This window comes from Citrus clementina, unplaced genomic scaffold (assembly GCF_000493195.1).
Source record: "Citrus clementina cultivar Clemenules unplaced genomic scaffold, Citrus_clementina_v1.0 scaffold_6, whole genome shotgun sequence".
Taxonomy (NCBI): Eukaryota; Viridiplantae; Streptophyta; class Magnoliopsida; order Sapindales; family Rutaceae; genus Citrus; species Citrus x clementina.
Genome location: NW_006262139.1, coordinates 8,227,777 through 8,244,140, shown reverse-complemented (window position 1 = coordinate 8,244,140; position 16,364 = coordinate 8,227,777). Strand labels below are relative to the sequence as shown.

General features: G+C 36.7%; 2 protein-coding genes across 3 annotated transcripts; both read right to left on the bottom strand.

Annotated features, from left to right (window-relative positions):
* Positions 1 to 5,232: 5,232 nt before the first annotated feature.
* On the bottom strand, positions 5,233 to 7,134 carry LOC18039502 (mediator of RNA polymerase II transcription subunit 20a). The gene is made up of 5 exons (XM_006428561.2): positions 6,905 to 7,134; positions 6,675 to 6,740; positions 6,239 to 6,560; positions 6,056 to 6,145; positions 5,233 to 5,581 (listed from the first exon to the last, which is right to left on the bottom strand). The coding sequence occupies exons 2-5, from the start codon at positions 6,686 to 6,688 to the stop codon at positions 5,339 to 5,341; spliced, it is 669 nt and encodes a 222-aa protein (XP_006428624.1). The 5' UTR covers positions 6,689 to 6,740; positions 6,905 to 7,134; the 3' UTR covers positions 5,233 to 5,338.
* Positions 7,135 to 11,973: 4,839 nt separating this feature from the next.
* On the bottom strand, positions 11,974 to 16,146 carry LOC18039501 (protein KRI1 homolog). 2 transcript variants are annotated; one of them, XM_006428560.2, is made up of 3 exons: positions 15,858 to 16,146; positions 13,306 to 15,357; positions 11,974 to 12,363 (listed from the first exon to the last, which is right to left on the bottom strand). In XM_006428560.2, exon 2 carries the CDS (start codon positions 15,343 to 15,345, stop codon positions 13,342 to 13,344), a length of 2,004 nt encoding a protein of 667 aa, XP_006428623.1. In that variant the 5' UTR covers positions 15,346 to 15,357; positions 15,858 to 16,146; the 3' UTR covers positions 11,974 to 12,363; positions 13,306 to 13,341. The 2 variants fall into 2 exon arrangements, with proteins under 2 accessions (XP_006428623.1, XP_024037724.1); XM_024181956.1 differs by having other exon boundaries at positions 13,353 to 15,357.
* Positions 16,147 to 16,364: the final 218 nt, after the last annotated feature.

Genomic DNA, 16,364 nt, shown 5'->3' with positions numbered 1-16,364 from the left:
CATGCTTATGTTTAGCATTGTTGCAAGCATATTCGCTTAGTTAGTTTGAGAAGTATTCTAGGCTTACTTAGTGACTTGTGTGTTAAAAGTTGTCTAAATGCCGCACAAATTTGCTGCGTAAAACACTCATCCTGTGACAACACAATAGTTGATGCACATATGTAAAGAGCCATCTTTTTTCTTTTCGAAGAGCACGGGTACACCAATTAGAGCCTTGAATGGGCAAATGTAGCCCACATCCAACAAGTCTTTGAATTGTCTCCGCAACTCCTCAAGCTCGAGTGGTGCCATGCGATAAGACACCAAAGTCAGTGGCTTTGCGCCTTGTTCTAACTCTATCTCGTGATCCACATCATGTCTAGATGAGAGCTTCTTCGATAGCTTCGGAGACATGACATCCTTGAACTCTTCGAGGACTTCTTGAATGAGCAAAGGGACTTGACTCGACGAGTCTCTACGATTTTCCCTATCATTCAATTCCTAGATGGAGACCAAGAATCTTGGGTCCTTCTAAAAAACTTTCTTGAATTGCATGGCCAAGAGCGTCTTGTATGCAATCTTGGAGCGTTTGGTGGGAACCATGCATGACATACTCCTGTTGATGATGCTTAGAGAGTTCGTGGCCGGTGGCGGAAAAGCATGGATTTAGTCGAAAAATTCCATACCAAGGACCATTTTGAAGTCATCCATGGACATGATGGAGAAATTAAGTTTTTCGCTCTATGTCCTAAGAGTTACACGCACACCTTGTGTGGAGCCCGCAATGGCCTTAGCATGTGAGTTCACCGCCTTTATGGTGCCTCATTCCTTCATCACTTTGAGGCCCTCCTTTCTGAAATAAAGTTGTACGTCGTTCCGATGTCTAGCAATGCACACATGACATGGTTGTTGATGGACGCACTCACATACGTAAACCTTTTTTTCGTAGGTGTAGTGAAGTGCACCGAGGCATTAGAGAGTACCCATTGTCACGAGCCGCCCAAATTTGCCACCAACGGGGAGGCTGATTTCGCGTGCATGGGCATGTTTAGTAAAAGTTCGCCTAACAACGGAATGTGCTTAGAAGTGAGATGTGGTTAGCAATGGACCGCCTAACACAACTGGCTAATCGTGGTGCACTTAACAATCAAACAAGCCCAACCCGAATTCTAAACTTTTTACAATTATAAATATTCTAGAGTTTTCTAGAGTTGTGCATTCATGTCCAAAAGATATTTAAAAAAGCTGTTACGAAATTTCAAGAGTTTGACGTCCAAACCTATAAATGCCCCATAGTACTTGCCATTTGCTCACCACCACATCACACACACACACACACAAGTCACACAAGCTCTAAAGTTTTTGTAAAAAGCTCTTTTGTAATTTACTTTTTAGTGAGTAATAAAATTATATTTGATCATATTGCTATTGCTTTTCTCTAGTATTGTCGCAAGCATCCCTACTTGATTAGTTTGAGAAGTATTCTAAGCTTACTAATGGACTTGTATAATAGAAGTTGTCTAAGTGCTACACAAGTTTATTGCGCATTACACTCATCTAGTGATACCATGCTGTGTTGGGGTTCCTCTGTTGACGGTGTGGAGTGGCCCTTGAGTTGAGTAACGACAGCATTGAGCAACTTTTTCTCCGGACAATCGCGTACCCAACGAGAGCCATTACATATGAAGCATGGGCTTCGACGCTTAGGCGGCTGCTATTTTTTCGATTTATTTTGCTTGTGCGGCGCCTCGAAAGAACGTAGGCGTGCCTACTTTTGATGTCTTATCACGAACACTCATGGTATTGAAGTATTACTCTAGCCCAAATAGGAAGTTATCCACGACAGTGGTGTTACGTGCACCATCGTAGTTGTCGGGCTTTGGCACATCAATGCGGCGCACATCACTCGAACTTGTAGAAGTCAGGCTAGCGGAGTGTGCAAACTTGTGTCAAGCCTAATCCAAGCAAACTTCGTCAACCTCGGTACAGATACCTCGTAGCTCACTTTGTACGAAGCTACGCAAGTTCATCAACTCTTCATGTAGTGCTCGAAACTCCCCTCTGAGAGAGTGGACTTGGTCTTGCATGAGCATCTTAGTGGTTACCGTGAACTCATCATACTCACCCTCGAAATCGTCGACCCTCACCTTCAAAGTGTGGAAGGTGTCTTGGACAACGGATATCAAAGTTTCGAGCGTGGCGATACGAGACTACAAGGTGTCTACAGAAGCAGCCTTGGACTAGCCACGGGACTAAGCATGTGTGCATCCCTCCTCGCAGTCACGAGTTGGCTCAAGTGGCTCCACACGACTAGGCCCTCTTGTAATGTGCTAGGATGGTTGGTCATTGCTCATGAGCTAATTTGCGTGAATGCAAACATGGCTCTGATACCACTTGTCACGAGATGAGTATAATGCGCAGCAAACCCTTGCTTAAACAACTTCTAACACGCAAGTCGCTAAATAAACATAATGATCTTCTCAAACTAACCAAGTAAGGATACTTGCGACAATGTTAGAGAGAAAAGAGAGCAATATGACCAAATATAATTTTATCACTCACGAATGAGAAAATTACAAGAGATCTTTTTATAAGAGTTAGAGAATTTGTGTGTTGTATATGCTGGTGGTTATGTGTATGGTGTGGTGTTGAGCAAAAATGACAAGTGTCATAGGGTATTTATAGGCTTAAATGTCAAGCTCTTGAAACTTCCTAACAATTTGCATAAATATCTCCTAGAACTTGAATGGACAATTCTAGAAAACTCTAGGTTATTTACAATTGTAAAAAAGTGTAGAATTCGAGCCGGACTTAGTTGATCGCTAAGTGCATCACAGTTGACTAGTTGTTTTAGGCGGCTCATTGCTAAGTGCATTATACTTCTAAGCGCATCCCGCCTTTAGTGTTGAGTGCATCCCGCTTTTAATTGCACTCCGCTCCTAAGCGGACTTTTACTAAGTGCAACTGTACGAGCAAAATTAACCTCCGTTTGCGGGATGAACGGCCCGTGACAATGTGCTCATTTAGAAAGATGAGAAAGAGAAAGCCTTCAACAGACACATTATCAAAAAAGCAGAAGAATCTTGATAAAATTAAAAAGCAGACGTGCTACAAAGGTAGAAGACCAATACAATTCCAAATCCTACAGTATCAGTTTAAATGGACAAAGTCAGTCCCTTATTGCAATAAGAAATGAAATTGACAAATAATTTTCAAAGAAGGATGCATAAATAACTTGAAGAATACAATGGCACAAAGGTGATGTTCCCCTCAATGAAAAATCCATCAATATTTATTAGAAGAAAACTATTAAAAGTTTGAATATAATTGTTTGCAGGCGCAGATTTGATCGACTCAGTAACAAAATTTCTTCTTTATCAATCCGGACCTAACATGTTTGATGAAAAGCCTGAAAGAACTCCTAAGATCAAAGTTAAGCAGAGTCTCCAACAAATTCACAAGACCAGAGTTAATTGCTTGAAATTGTTAGTCAAAGTTAAAATCCCTACATCAATCAAAAGTAACCAAATCAAACACAACTTGTAGAAGCGAAAAACATAGTTTTTATTCCAAAATTGAATATAATAAAATAATTTATAGTACAGTACCTCGTGAGCGCATCAAGCACCACAATAGCTATCCCTCTCTTGTCACTCGGTAACAAAATTTTATTGAGTTCTGAGTCACTCCGCGTCTATTAAGTTCCGTCGTCGCCGTGCCGGCAGCTTCACAATCTCTGCGCCGTAGACATCTGCTGTTAGGAAGCTATATGGTGGTTCTGTTTCTAAGGTTCACTGAAAATTGGGGTTCTAGGGTTCAGAGATTACTCTGTGTGATGCAACCAACTTTCAGATCATCTTTTAATACTATCAGATATTTTGGCGGCAAAATGTATTCGACCATTTTGCTTACTGGCCTGCAAATCTCAGGAGGCGCAAAAACTTGGACCAATTCCAGTCCGCTTCAGCTAGTTACATGGTTCTGCAGAAATTTTACAGTAACATTTGATATTGTAAAATCACTGACTAATAATATTTGAACATATGACAATAACTTTTAAAACTTAAAAATTAATTTATTAAAAGTCAAATAAGTTTTTTCTTTGCTTTTCTCTCTCTTTTCCCTACTTGAAAAATTCATTTTCCCTCTTGCAAGTTTCAAAAATAGAAAGCTAAAACGTTAATATATTAAAAGTCATAAAAATAATTAATTGGGTAAAGAGAGATTTTTTGACTGCTTCTTATCTTCCCTACAAACTCCATTTTTCTCTCTCCAGCCATCGTGAGCTTGTCATCATCTTCTTCGTCGTTCCAACCATCTCATCAGATTCAGCACCTTTCTATTAGCATCATTGAAATTTATTGGTTCTCATCGCCCTTTTAGTGACCTACCTCAATTTGTTTTGCCATTCATTCAGTAATTGTTAATTTTTATTTTGTTTCCTATTAATGCAAAATTAATTCTACTATGCCATGGTTCTCTAATCTTTTCATTCAAATTAATTATAGTATTCATAATAATATCAGGTTGATCATACAAATGGATCATTCTAATGATAAAGAAGAGGAAGAACTAGTTCCGAATATTTAGGACAAGATGAAGATAAAATTAGGACACTTTGTTGTCCCGATTTACTGTTTAGGATGGGATAAAAGACAATTTTCCTCTTGATTTACTATTCAAAACATGATTGAGATTGGCAAATCCCGCTCATAATCTCGATTGGGCGTCCCGATTACCAACTCTAGTTAAAACATGTACAGGGCCTTCTCATAATATGCTAAATCTGAACTTTTGATTCATCCATGTCACAGGCAGAATTAATGATATTTTAAACAATCACTTTGAGATGCTTCTGGATAGATATCGAAAATGAAATTAGTTTCCATCAATTAAATCCTTCATAAAATTTTTGATAGATGAGTTAGTTTCAAGCTTGATCGTTTTGTCTAAGGTCTGTTATCTTTTTTATGCAAAGATTTAAATTAATGGAGACCAGAAAACATACTTGTAATAATATTTGTATTAGTAAGCAGATAAAATTGGAGTATTTTGTTTGACAGTTTCAAATATGAACATACATGATGAATAAATAATCAATACCAAAAGCAACAATCATTTATGGATCAGTCAATAAATTTATGGGGTTTCAAATTATATCAGCAAAGATAGAATTAATGATAAAAAATCATTGAATTCACCATTAATGATGAACAGATAGACATGAGGACGATATTTGTGGAATTAAGATGATTTTACAAAAGCACCCAATCTAATATTAGTATATGAAGTTATCAAAACCCTTGTAACACCCCATTCATCCATCCAATACACAATTACCAATACTCTTCTTCACTTGCTAGTTTCTCATAGATTGCACACTTTGCACAGATGCAATTAGTTGAGCCATTACATTAGCATACTGAACAGCCGTGTGCTGTGAACTATAGTGATCTGAGAGGCCATACTCAGTAAAATTAGGTTCCATATGCATGAAGCGACCCGGCAATGTTCTCTTTGACAGGGCTTCTTGCCATATCTCTAAAAATTCTTCCATTATTTGCCTGGATTTCTCAATTGACGAGATGGGAAGGTACTCCACCTACAAAGAAACAAAGAGCATCAATTAGATGAATCAGTATCGTCAGTTCAAGAATCCATAAAATTGCTGGAACTTGTGTTTTTTATCTTTTTTCCTCCCCTTTTTCAGATGATATAAGGGTTTTTCAGTGAAGCAGAAAACACTACTAATCGTTTAATCACCCTCGTACAATGAGCAATAGCTCGAAATCCACTTAGTAGTCAGGATTCTTTACATGAATTATTTTCAGGTTACAAAAATGTATTACCGCTCAATCAAATTGGACAGGCAAATCGTTAAAAGAGTTTAATATCAACTTCTACTGCCAATCCAAATTATTAGACGATAACAACAATAACACGCTGCATAAAGTGCACTAGCTCACTTTACAATATAAACACAGTAAAGATCATAGCAGAAACAGAATTTTACTTATGTGGTATTTGCCAATTAAAAGAATCAAATAACATAAAAAAGTTGAAGAAAGTAAAATACCTCCATGACTATTCCTCTCAAATTTTCAGAATGAGTCGGCACAACTTTGCCCACTCTCAATTGGAAGTCGCCCAGTTGGTATTGAAAACCCTGCATAAAGCAACCACCATTCTAGTTCAAAACAAACTTTCTAATGATTAAACTTATAATTTTTTTCTTTTTTCCAAAGAATATTAATGAAACCTCAAAATTAAGGGCGACTCTCATTTTGTAAGACTGCAACTTCTCCATAATGGTCTGAATGGTGGAATCTGCTTCGAGAACAATCCGCTGAGCCCGTATTACAAAAAAATACTTATTAGGGCACTCTGGAACCATTATCCCTAGAAAATCCCGTGGGAACTCCGACGCTAGTGACTGGTCTCGGAGCATCGGTTTGTAGAATGTCAAAGTAGCTTTCCACCGTCCTTCTTTGACACCGTTAATGCTCTCAACACACTGTGAGACTTCATTTAGGATTTGACTGTTTACACTCGTTCCCACATTTGGTTGCCAATGCAGAACCCTAAAAACAGAACGTAAACAAAACATTTACATTTCTATTTAATCAACAATTTATGTCCTTTTGTTGCCAAAATAAAATTGCGAAATCAAAAACTAAAAAAAATAGTCTCATTACCATTTAATGGTCATCCTTTTAGTGGTGGCTGTGTGACACTGCGACCGTGGTGAGCTGCAAATGCCGCTACATAAGAGCAGGTGAAATTTGAAAGATCAAAACCAATATTCAAAAATTAATATGAAATTATTAATTATTTCCAAAATCATAATTACCATTACAAAATGCAAAGACATTGACAAATTAATTTAATTAATATTTCCATTCAACTTCCAATTTCAAACCCTAACCTTAACACTGAACAGAACCGCTATAGCTTCCTGGCAGCAGCAAGACACGGCGAAGAGACGGTTTAGCTGACGGTGCCGCGAAGGCGGAACTGAAACGTCGCGGATTCGGCGACGAGTCGTCGTGGCGCCGGCGATTGCGTGACTGCCAGTGATGGTCGGACAGCGCCAGCGGTGCGAACCGAGAGCGTAAAGGGATAATTTAGGCTAGGCTTTATTTTAAAAAAGAGTAATGATAAGATTAGTTATAAATTTTTGTATAAATTTATTTTGTATAAATTGATGTGGCGTAATAAGATTAGTTGAATTAAATATTACTTGACCCACATGATTTATTTTTATTAATTTATATTTTTATTCAATCAATAAATTAATGCCACGTTAGTTTATACAAAATAAATTTATACAAAAGTTTGTGGCTGTATTATTACTCTTTTAAAAATTTTTGAATCAAAGCTAAGGACTTGTTGTGGACATTAATCGGGAATAAGCCGACGTGTCGTACCACTCTATCGTATATACGACTTGTCTTATCGATGACAACAAACATGTCGTCGAAATATTGTCGTCGTTATATATTTCTCATTTTCCGACTTTGTTCTTTGAGCCGACGTGAAAAGAAATTAAAGAAATATTCATACTTTATTAGTGCTTTTACATATATACCTCTGACTATAAAACTTAATTATGACTGACATAATTATTATTCAGTAAACTTTTAATAAAATTATGCAATCTAATAATTATATAGAATTTTTTATGTAATTCGCTTAATAAAATTATTTTTAATTGCACTTTAGATTAATTCTATTTTAAATGATTCCATATTTAATTTTACACTGCAAAATATATCGAATAAATAAAATAAGTCTACTAAATTGATAAATAAAACAATATGATAAATTATTAATTAACAATATATAGATAGACTGACATTCCAAAAAAAATCCACAAAACAATTAAAGAGAATTTTGGAAGAAGAAAAAAATTGTATTATTTATAATATAAAAAGATGAATTTACCCCTATGTCGTGAACAGAAGTGTTGTTGATTTTTTATTGCAAATGAGTAGCAAATTGGATAAGTGTGTTTATTTTAGTCCATTAGAATTGTTTGTATAGTCAAATTAAAGCCATTGTTGATCCCAACAACTAAAAACTTTTGTGCTTCTTTTTTTTTCTTTTTTTTTTCCATTTTAAAATGATAAATCTCATTTTAGGTAATTTGATTGTCAAGGGTACTTAGCATTTGAGTGGAAATGTGATATAAATTAAAAATAATTGGTGAAAAAAAATATAAGAAATGTAAAATTGTGAATCTTTGTGCGGACTATTAATAATTTCCCTTCATATATTTTCCATACCCTTCATCAATTATACCATTTGATTTGAAAGTACATAGCTCAACTCTTAACTTATCTCCGATTACTCAAAGTAATTCCTTAATTTGATTTAGATTTTATATGTTATAACCTATTGTTAAAAATTAATTTTTTTATCCAATTGATCAATAGATTTTTTTTTTCACTGAAAAAGATTAAAAAATGCATTTATACATATTAATCATATATTTATACTTTAACAACTATATAATAAACCTAAAACATTATAAAATTATGACACGATACTTTATATGTATTAGTTATGTTTACCATTATACACCAACGAAATAAAATTGCTTGAAAACTATTCACCCAAATTTTTAGAGCTACTACACTCTAATTCAAAATACAAAAGGAACTTCCTTTAGCTTTATGCACATTGAAACTAGTTAAGTAAAAACACATTCAAACAAGTTTTAAGTGAAACATTGAAAATACATGGTAGGTTAGCACCAAATTGATCATATTCCATAGCTGAGTGTCATACTGCTCCTTATCCATAAATACCTGTAGAGCTGGTTTAAGTTCCGGCCTCGGCCACCACAATACAAATTTGCGGAAGGACTTTGTATGCCATAGCACTTTAGGAAGCTTTCTTATGTGAGCAGAAGGATTGATGACTAACTGTTGCAGTTTAGGCATAGCTCCTGTCTCCATTGTCATAGCATTGATTTCATATGCAAAATGTTGAGCTGAGGGAAACCACGTGAACGGCACCCGAGCTTTCTTCCAAAATAGGAGTTGAGCTTCAGTTTCGGGACTTCGAGATGTGGAAGTGTTTCGAATGTTGGCATGGGATTATCTTTTTGTTCTGTATTTGACAAGTTCAGTTGAGTCAGGCTTGGAGGAAATTGGTATTCACCAACGACTATTGATGGTAGCTGCGACAACTTGCTTTTATTTACCAGCTTCAAAGATTGAAGGCAGGTGGGTCTTCAAGGGCTTTTTGACAACCTACATTGATAAGAGCTTAAATCTCCATATATTTGGGGACTTTGAAGATTAGGCAATCTGGCAAATACATCAACTGATCATCCAAAGAGACGCAGTATTTTCCTGGATCTGCAGGCAGAGTGATATAACCAAAATTTAGACGCATCAGTTTGTGCATCTTCCAAAATTCACAAGGCACACAATCTACGTAGCTGGATGTCATGTCTAGAGTAAAAAGATTCAGAAGGTTGCTTAGTGACGAAGGAACTCTTAAGGGACGGGATATTCAGCTTCAGATACCTCAAAAGACACAAAATCTCTATCCCTGCAGGAAATTGGTCGAGGACTAGTGTTCCCAAGAAATGTAATCGCATTCTGTTGGGGCAAGATAGCCTCTATTCGATGTGAGACACAGAAAAGAACTTAGGTGTGAAGCGGGAATGCCTTGAAGAAAATAACTTATCAGAATAACGAACTGAGAGACGTCCGCATTTTTCGAATGATCAATGATGGATCTTGTTGATATTTATCCACATTGATGAATTCCGCAGTTTCAGCCTTTCAAATGGATATCTGCTGCGAAATACCATGAATACAGCACGTTTTGATTCTGCCTGCCAACTGAAGTTGTCCTCATTGCTTGAATGAAGCCTCTATCTACTAGTTCTACCAAGTAGCATTCAGCTGTTGCTTCACTGTTTTCATGAATGAAACCTTCAGCTATCCACAACTGATGCAATTGTCTGGTTGATATCTTAAAGCCTTCAGGAAAAACAGCAAAATAAAGAAAGCAGGGTTTCAAGTGAAAAGGCAAATTGTAACAAGAGTAGGGCAGTATTCTGGAGGGAAAAGGCAAACAGTAGTTGGTATTGTGCTCCAACTTTGACAACACATCCTGCTTATCTTTCTCCAACAACAAACCACCAAAGAATAAGATGGCAAAAGGCCAGCCTTGACAGTTGACACGACTTCCAACGATCTCTTAACAGGCTCCAACTCATGCGGATAACTGTCCTTGCCAAGAACTCGGCTAACATCTCCCTAGTCTGGCTCCAGTGGTGAATCAAATCTTCAAAGCAGGTTGTTGTCGGAACTCTACTACCAATATGATCATCAGTAAGAGCACCTCTGAGATAATCCCATACACGAGAATGCCATACATCGTCAGGCACAATCAAATATTTCTCGTCCCTCGGCTAGTCACAGATAGTAGCTTTCTTCCGTTCATAATCTTTTTTCCGGAATTTCACTCAAATGAGAAGAAGGCAGCACAGACCTCAATATGTCTTCTAATATCTGGTTTGGATTGTAGTGCCAAGACACCACAACCCAAACAAAAATCGAAATAGCTCTTCACATAAATGCTGTCGCATGACTCTGCAGCAAGTGTAGTCTTTCCTCAACCGCTCACCTCCAAATTGAAATTGCAGAAAGAAAAGGCTGTCCTTCTATTAGGAGATCCAACAGCTTCTCCATCTCATCCCCTCGACCCACCATACGGCGTTTCTCGTTGATAAAAGACCTCACCCTCGTCTTCACCGACACAGAAGATGAAGAAGAGTTGTTGGCTTGAGTTTCAGTTGATTTGGTATCCTCTTTGTAGGTTTGGCTGACTTGAACCTGCTGCATACCTGCCTTGACATCAATGATATCTTTTTGAAACCTTTGAATTCAATCATGTAGCTCAGAATTGCTTTCACTGTTCTGTTGCATAATGTTCATAATGAATGTGTCTATGGCCGCCTCAGATTCATGGGCAAAATGAATCATCTTCTTGCTGCTGTTATAACCCCTTAAGCAAGGCAACAATTTTAACATTATTGCCCTACTTTTTCTTAATTCTAATATTGTACGTATACTATTACATACCCTCCCCTCACTGTGTGGCATATCATTTCATTTACGTACCTGGGGCTTTTTTTTTTTCTTTATTCTTCTTCTCCTTTTTTTTTTTTCAAATTTTCTTTTTCAATTATTATAAAAATCTGTCGGCACCAGTCTTGTAGTACCCAAAAAAATCTTCTTAACTCCCATCTCTCGGCGTCTGCATCAAAAATCTTATCTCTGCAGAAACGTTAGCATTCAATTCGGTAACATTTGAGAAGAAGATTTTTGGGGCCCTACAAGGCTGGTGCCGACAGATTTTTTTAATATTTGAAAAAGAAAATTTGAAAAATAAAAAAGGAGAGGAAGAATAAGGGAAAAGAACAGGGCACCTAATGATTGCATGTTTTGCTGTTGTCTTACTCATAGATATGGGGTCGGTGCAACTGTATTATCGTACCACAGTTGCATCCAATTGTTGGATTTACTTAAATAAGTAGAGTCCATTAAAATTTAACGATTGCACCTAAATCCACTTAGATAGGTAGAGTCCATTAAAATTTAACGATTTGGTACAATTATAGCACGGTACCATAATTACACCACAGTTTTCCCCTAGATATGAAGAAATATACTAAACCCTTTACTTTCACGGTTCTATCATAAATGCTACTGCAAATTGGTAAACAATTCAATCCTTCACCTTTCTTTATTTTTATTTTTTTTCAATTTTCCTATTTTCATCATAATAAGTGATGAGACTTGTGAATCCAGGATTTATCCCAAGCACAATCACTAAGAGAGCGGCAAGCAATAACATGGAGCTCATCAATCTGCTCTGTATTGTATAAATAAATAACTCAAATCATATTACCATATTAAATGTCATGTCCAGAATTATATAACAGGATTTGATAGCAAACAACAGAATGAATACACAAATATATTCAACTTGTTAATTCAAGACTAGAAAGCAGTACAATTGTTATTTTATAACACAATAAACCAACGCAGTGGCACCACGCAATCAGCCCTTTGCTGAAATAAAATCAAACATCTGCCAAAATTGAAATCAACAACGATCAGAATAGCACCACTCCTGCTGAAATAAATCAAAATTTTCATTCAGCTAAAGTTGGGACCTAAGTGATCAGAGTTACAAAAAGGTTTGGTTTCACAAATGGGATAAACAAAATGCTTCAGAAAATTCCAAGATACACTTGATCCTCTACTCATCCAAAAATTCCCAACACATTCCTCGATCGGCCTCATGGCTCTTTTGCACATTTGCCGTCCCCCAAATTCAATAACTATTAAGTATAACCTGTCGAATTCAAAATGAGAAATATCAGCCAATTATCTATAATATTATACATGACATTAAAGCATACAAAAACTAGTGCAGGTAAAAACAATGTCAAGAACAGATATGACTATATGCAACCCCAGAAATTTGTAAAGCACCTCTTACTTTTTTGTTTTTTATTTCGTTTTCCTTGTGAAGAGGGATAAGACTTAATAATATACGACTTGAGGGGTATATAATAATTCTGAAGGAAAAAAAAAAGTAATGAAACTCAAAAGGATAGTGCGAGCTTTCAAAGTTGCATTACCAAAAATCTGTAAGAAACATCTGGAAACACAATGAATTTAATAAGAAATGCATCTTCACTTATGTGAAGAATTTCTGATATACTGTTAGAGAAAATAAAGTTTGAACTTTGAAGCAATAGATGGGAGCAGAAGTTATATCTTTGGCATTCTCTCAGTAAATAATAGTATTGTAAACAACCTGAGAAAAATTGCACGTTTTACAAGTCTTCCATACACATTATAATCTCGAGGAAATAAAGCAAGTCTATCAAACAACCTGATAAACAACAGTCACAAAGCCTTGAAAAGATTTCTTCACAAACTACAATTGCATTTTTGATAACCAAGCAATTTCTAAGAGATACAGAATTTATCAAAGAGTACTCCCGCAAAAACCTCGATCCAAAGAAATCCCATAAACAAAGTGATTAATTGCATGTGAAGCTTGGCTTATAACTTTTGACTCAAGATATGCAAGAATGAAGAATTGAAAAAGAAACAGGGGAAAAAAAGAAAGTTAAACAATGTAAACCACAGCACCAGATTCTAACTCCCTATCAAAGTACGAAGTTATCTTTCTATTGTTTCCAGATGTATCACAACAAATGCAAGCCACAAAGCATAGAACAGTCAATGTTAGCGACTAAATTTTATATTCAGTTTATGTGACTACCTCCTCCGATGTGTCTGCTTAGATCAATGCTGCTGTTTAGTGCTTACTCTTTGGTTTAGAAGTGATCTTCCCATACGCAATGAGCCTAGAGTGAGAGAGCTTAAGTTTCGCCTGTCGCCGCCTTGTCTTGGCTCGTTTAGATAAATTACCCACATCACCATTTGGTCCTTCCTGGTGTGCCTTCTCATTCCTCTTGGCAACTACCTCTGAAGCTGTTGTTTCAGCATCAACCTTTAACCTCTTCTTCTTACCAACCTTCCAATCATCAGATTTTTGTCCATGAATAGCATCCTTATTCTGCAATTTTAGCTGATACCTCTTAATATCAGGAACCTTCCATTCTTTCTCCCGATAAGGAGCAAGCTTCTTCACAGAAACATATTGATTCAAATCCCTGTCATTCATCGTTAATATTTCTCCAGTCTTCAATCCATATCTATTAGGTTTTACCTTTGCATACTTAAACCTTGTTTTCAAGTCTCCAATTGTATCTTCATAATCCAACTTATAAAATTCCTCCAACATTTCCTCTTTCGCTTTCTTGACAAGTGACATTTTGCGCTTCTTCTTCCTCTTACTCTCCTCAAAAACCTCTCCTTGCTCCTCTCCTCTCTCACTTTCTGCTTCATCATTATCATCATTGCCACCTCCCTCACTTTCTCCTTCACTATCATCATCATTAACAGCCTTCTCTAACTTATGCTTTAGACTCCTCTCCCTAGCAGCCTTAAAACCATCACCAGACTCAATCACATCCCAACCCTTGGGAAGTCCCAGCAGTTCATCCTCTTTATCAAAATCTGGTTTCTCAATATCACCCTCATCTTCTTCCCTATCCTGACCAAACTGTGGGTTCACATCCTCAGCATCATAATACTTTGCATCAAACACTGCCTTCATCATCCTATCATACTCCTCAGGATCAAATTCATCATCCAAATCTTTTAAGCTCATCGGCAGATCTTCTTCCTCCTTAAACCCAGCAATTGCCATAACCTTTTTCATCCTTTCTTTCATCTCCTTCTTCTTCAAGTTCTTCAAATGTTTTAACTCTTCCTTTCTCTCCATCTCTGCAATTTTCATTCTCTCCTCTTTACTCTTCCGTTGCTCTTTCCTTGCATTCTCCTTCTTCCTCACTGACCCTTCCACTTTCCTCGAATGACCCATTACTCTATCTTCCACCTCCTCCTCATGCCTAAAAGTTGTCTCGTATAGCTCTTGCCTCTCAAGCTCCTCATCTTCTTTCAACAAATCTTCCACCTCCTCATCAATATCCACATTTTTATTATTATCTTCCTTATCAATCCACATTTTATTCTTGAAGAAATCTTTTAAAAACATCTTGTTCTCATCCAATTCACCATCCCCACCAAAATATTCATCTAATTTCTTAACAAACTCATCATTATCATCGTCTTCAACATCTTCACCGTCATCTCCCTTGTTTTTCTCTTTCAAGAAACCATCCGCTTCCTCCTCATTTCCCTCAGCTTCATTGACTGCATCCAGGAATGCTTTCCTTATCTCCTCTTGTTCTTCATAGTAACTCTGTTTTTTCTTTTTTTCACCCAAATCTTCTTCATTCTCTTCTTGAAACTCAGGCCCCTCTTCAATCAAATGCCTTGCCATAACATCTTTCAAATACATTGCTTTATTTGTTTCTCTCTTCTTTTTTCCCATCTTTTCACTTTCTTCTGTTTCCCCTTCTCCTTCACTCCCATCAGATTCAGAATCAAAAAGCTTAACATCTTTCTCTTTAAGACTCGGGTCTTGCTTCTTGATTAACAAGAGTGCTTTTATGAAATCCAAATCTTTCTTGCTATTCCCTATTATATCATTGTTATCTTCATCCGACTCAGATGACTCATCCTCCGATTCCTCATCAGATTCCTTGATCAGTCCTTTCTTTTTCATCTCCTCATACCTTTGAAGTTCTTCACGTTTCTTGTTGTGCTCCAATCGTTTTGCATATTCTTTGTTTATCTCAATCTTTGATACATCATCATTGTCATCCTCGTCAAATAGTTTCAATTGTCCCATTGTCTCTTGTAACTGCATAGAAGAATAGTTCAGGGATTCGTCAACAATTTAATAAGACAAGGTGAAAAAGAAAATATAAAACGCGCACACACAGAGATAGCCAATTTTCGGGTTCAAAAACAAAGTTCAGTTATTCGGTTCTGAGCATTTTTGAGTTATCAATTAGTCTAAAATTCGCACGACTAACCAGCTAAGATTTTATCCTTAGTTTGTACCACAAATTAACTTGAAACTACAATCACTCAAAGCATCACGATTGTACAAAGCACATTACTATTGATCATTTACGTTCTTATCATGGGCTAGCCAAACGAAATCATATTTAACATTACAAAATGCAAAGATATTAACAAATTAATTTAACTAAAACCCCGTTTCCATTCAATTTGCAATTCCAAAGCATAAATTAGTAAAACCAAACAAACAAACTCTAAAAAGATAATTTTGTTGTGCGAGCTCTTACAGAACAAAGATGAAAGTAAAATAAAAAAAAATAACACCAGAAACTTAACCTTAACCAAAACAGAACCACTATTGCTTTCAGACAGCAGCGTGGCAACGGTGGAGCTGAATAGGCGCCGAGACGGCGGCCAGTTGTCCTGGCGCCGGCGATTGCGAGACTGTAGGTGATGGTTTGATAGCGCCGGTGGCGAGTACCGACAGTGAATGAGTGATTTAGGTTAGGGTTTTGTATGTGAGAAGAGTTTGGGAGTGATTTTGAGGGGAAGATGAATATATGCTTGTTATTATGTGCGTACATTTATGATAATCAAAGGAATCTTTCCTATCAAAGTAGGGAAATTTGCGGCAATAACCATAAAATTTTATGTTTTTTCATCTTAATCCCCTAAATTAATTTCTATCAACATTAGCCATAACAAAATTTTTCTTACCAAAATACCCCTTTCACATCTCTCCCCCAACAATCTTTATTTCACTCATCTCTTCCAATCCGAAGAAACACCCATAGTCAGCGGCAACATCAACCCTCGTCGAAGGCGGCTCCATCCATCATCGGC

Bases quoted from the DNA above. Each gene is read 5' to 3' on its own strand.
- LOC18039502 (XM_006428561.2), bottom strand. The intron at 6,146-6,238 runs GTTTCATTAATA...TGCTTTATGCAG, and splicing joins GAGTCGCCCTTAATTTTGAG to GGTTTTCAATACCAACTGGG. The intron at 5,582-6,055 runs GTATTTTACTTT...GTTTCTTTGTAG, and splicing joins TGAGAGGAATAGTCATGGAG to GTGGAGTACCTTCCCATCTC.
- LOC18039501 (XM_006428560.2), bottom strand. From the start codon at position 15,345: ATGGGACAATTGAAACTATTTGACGAGGATGACAATGATGATGTATCA.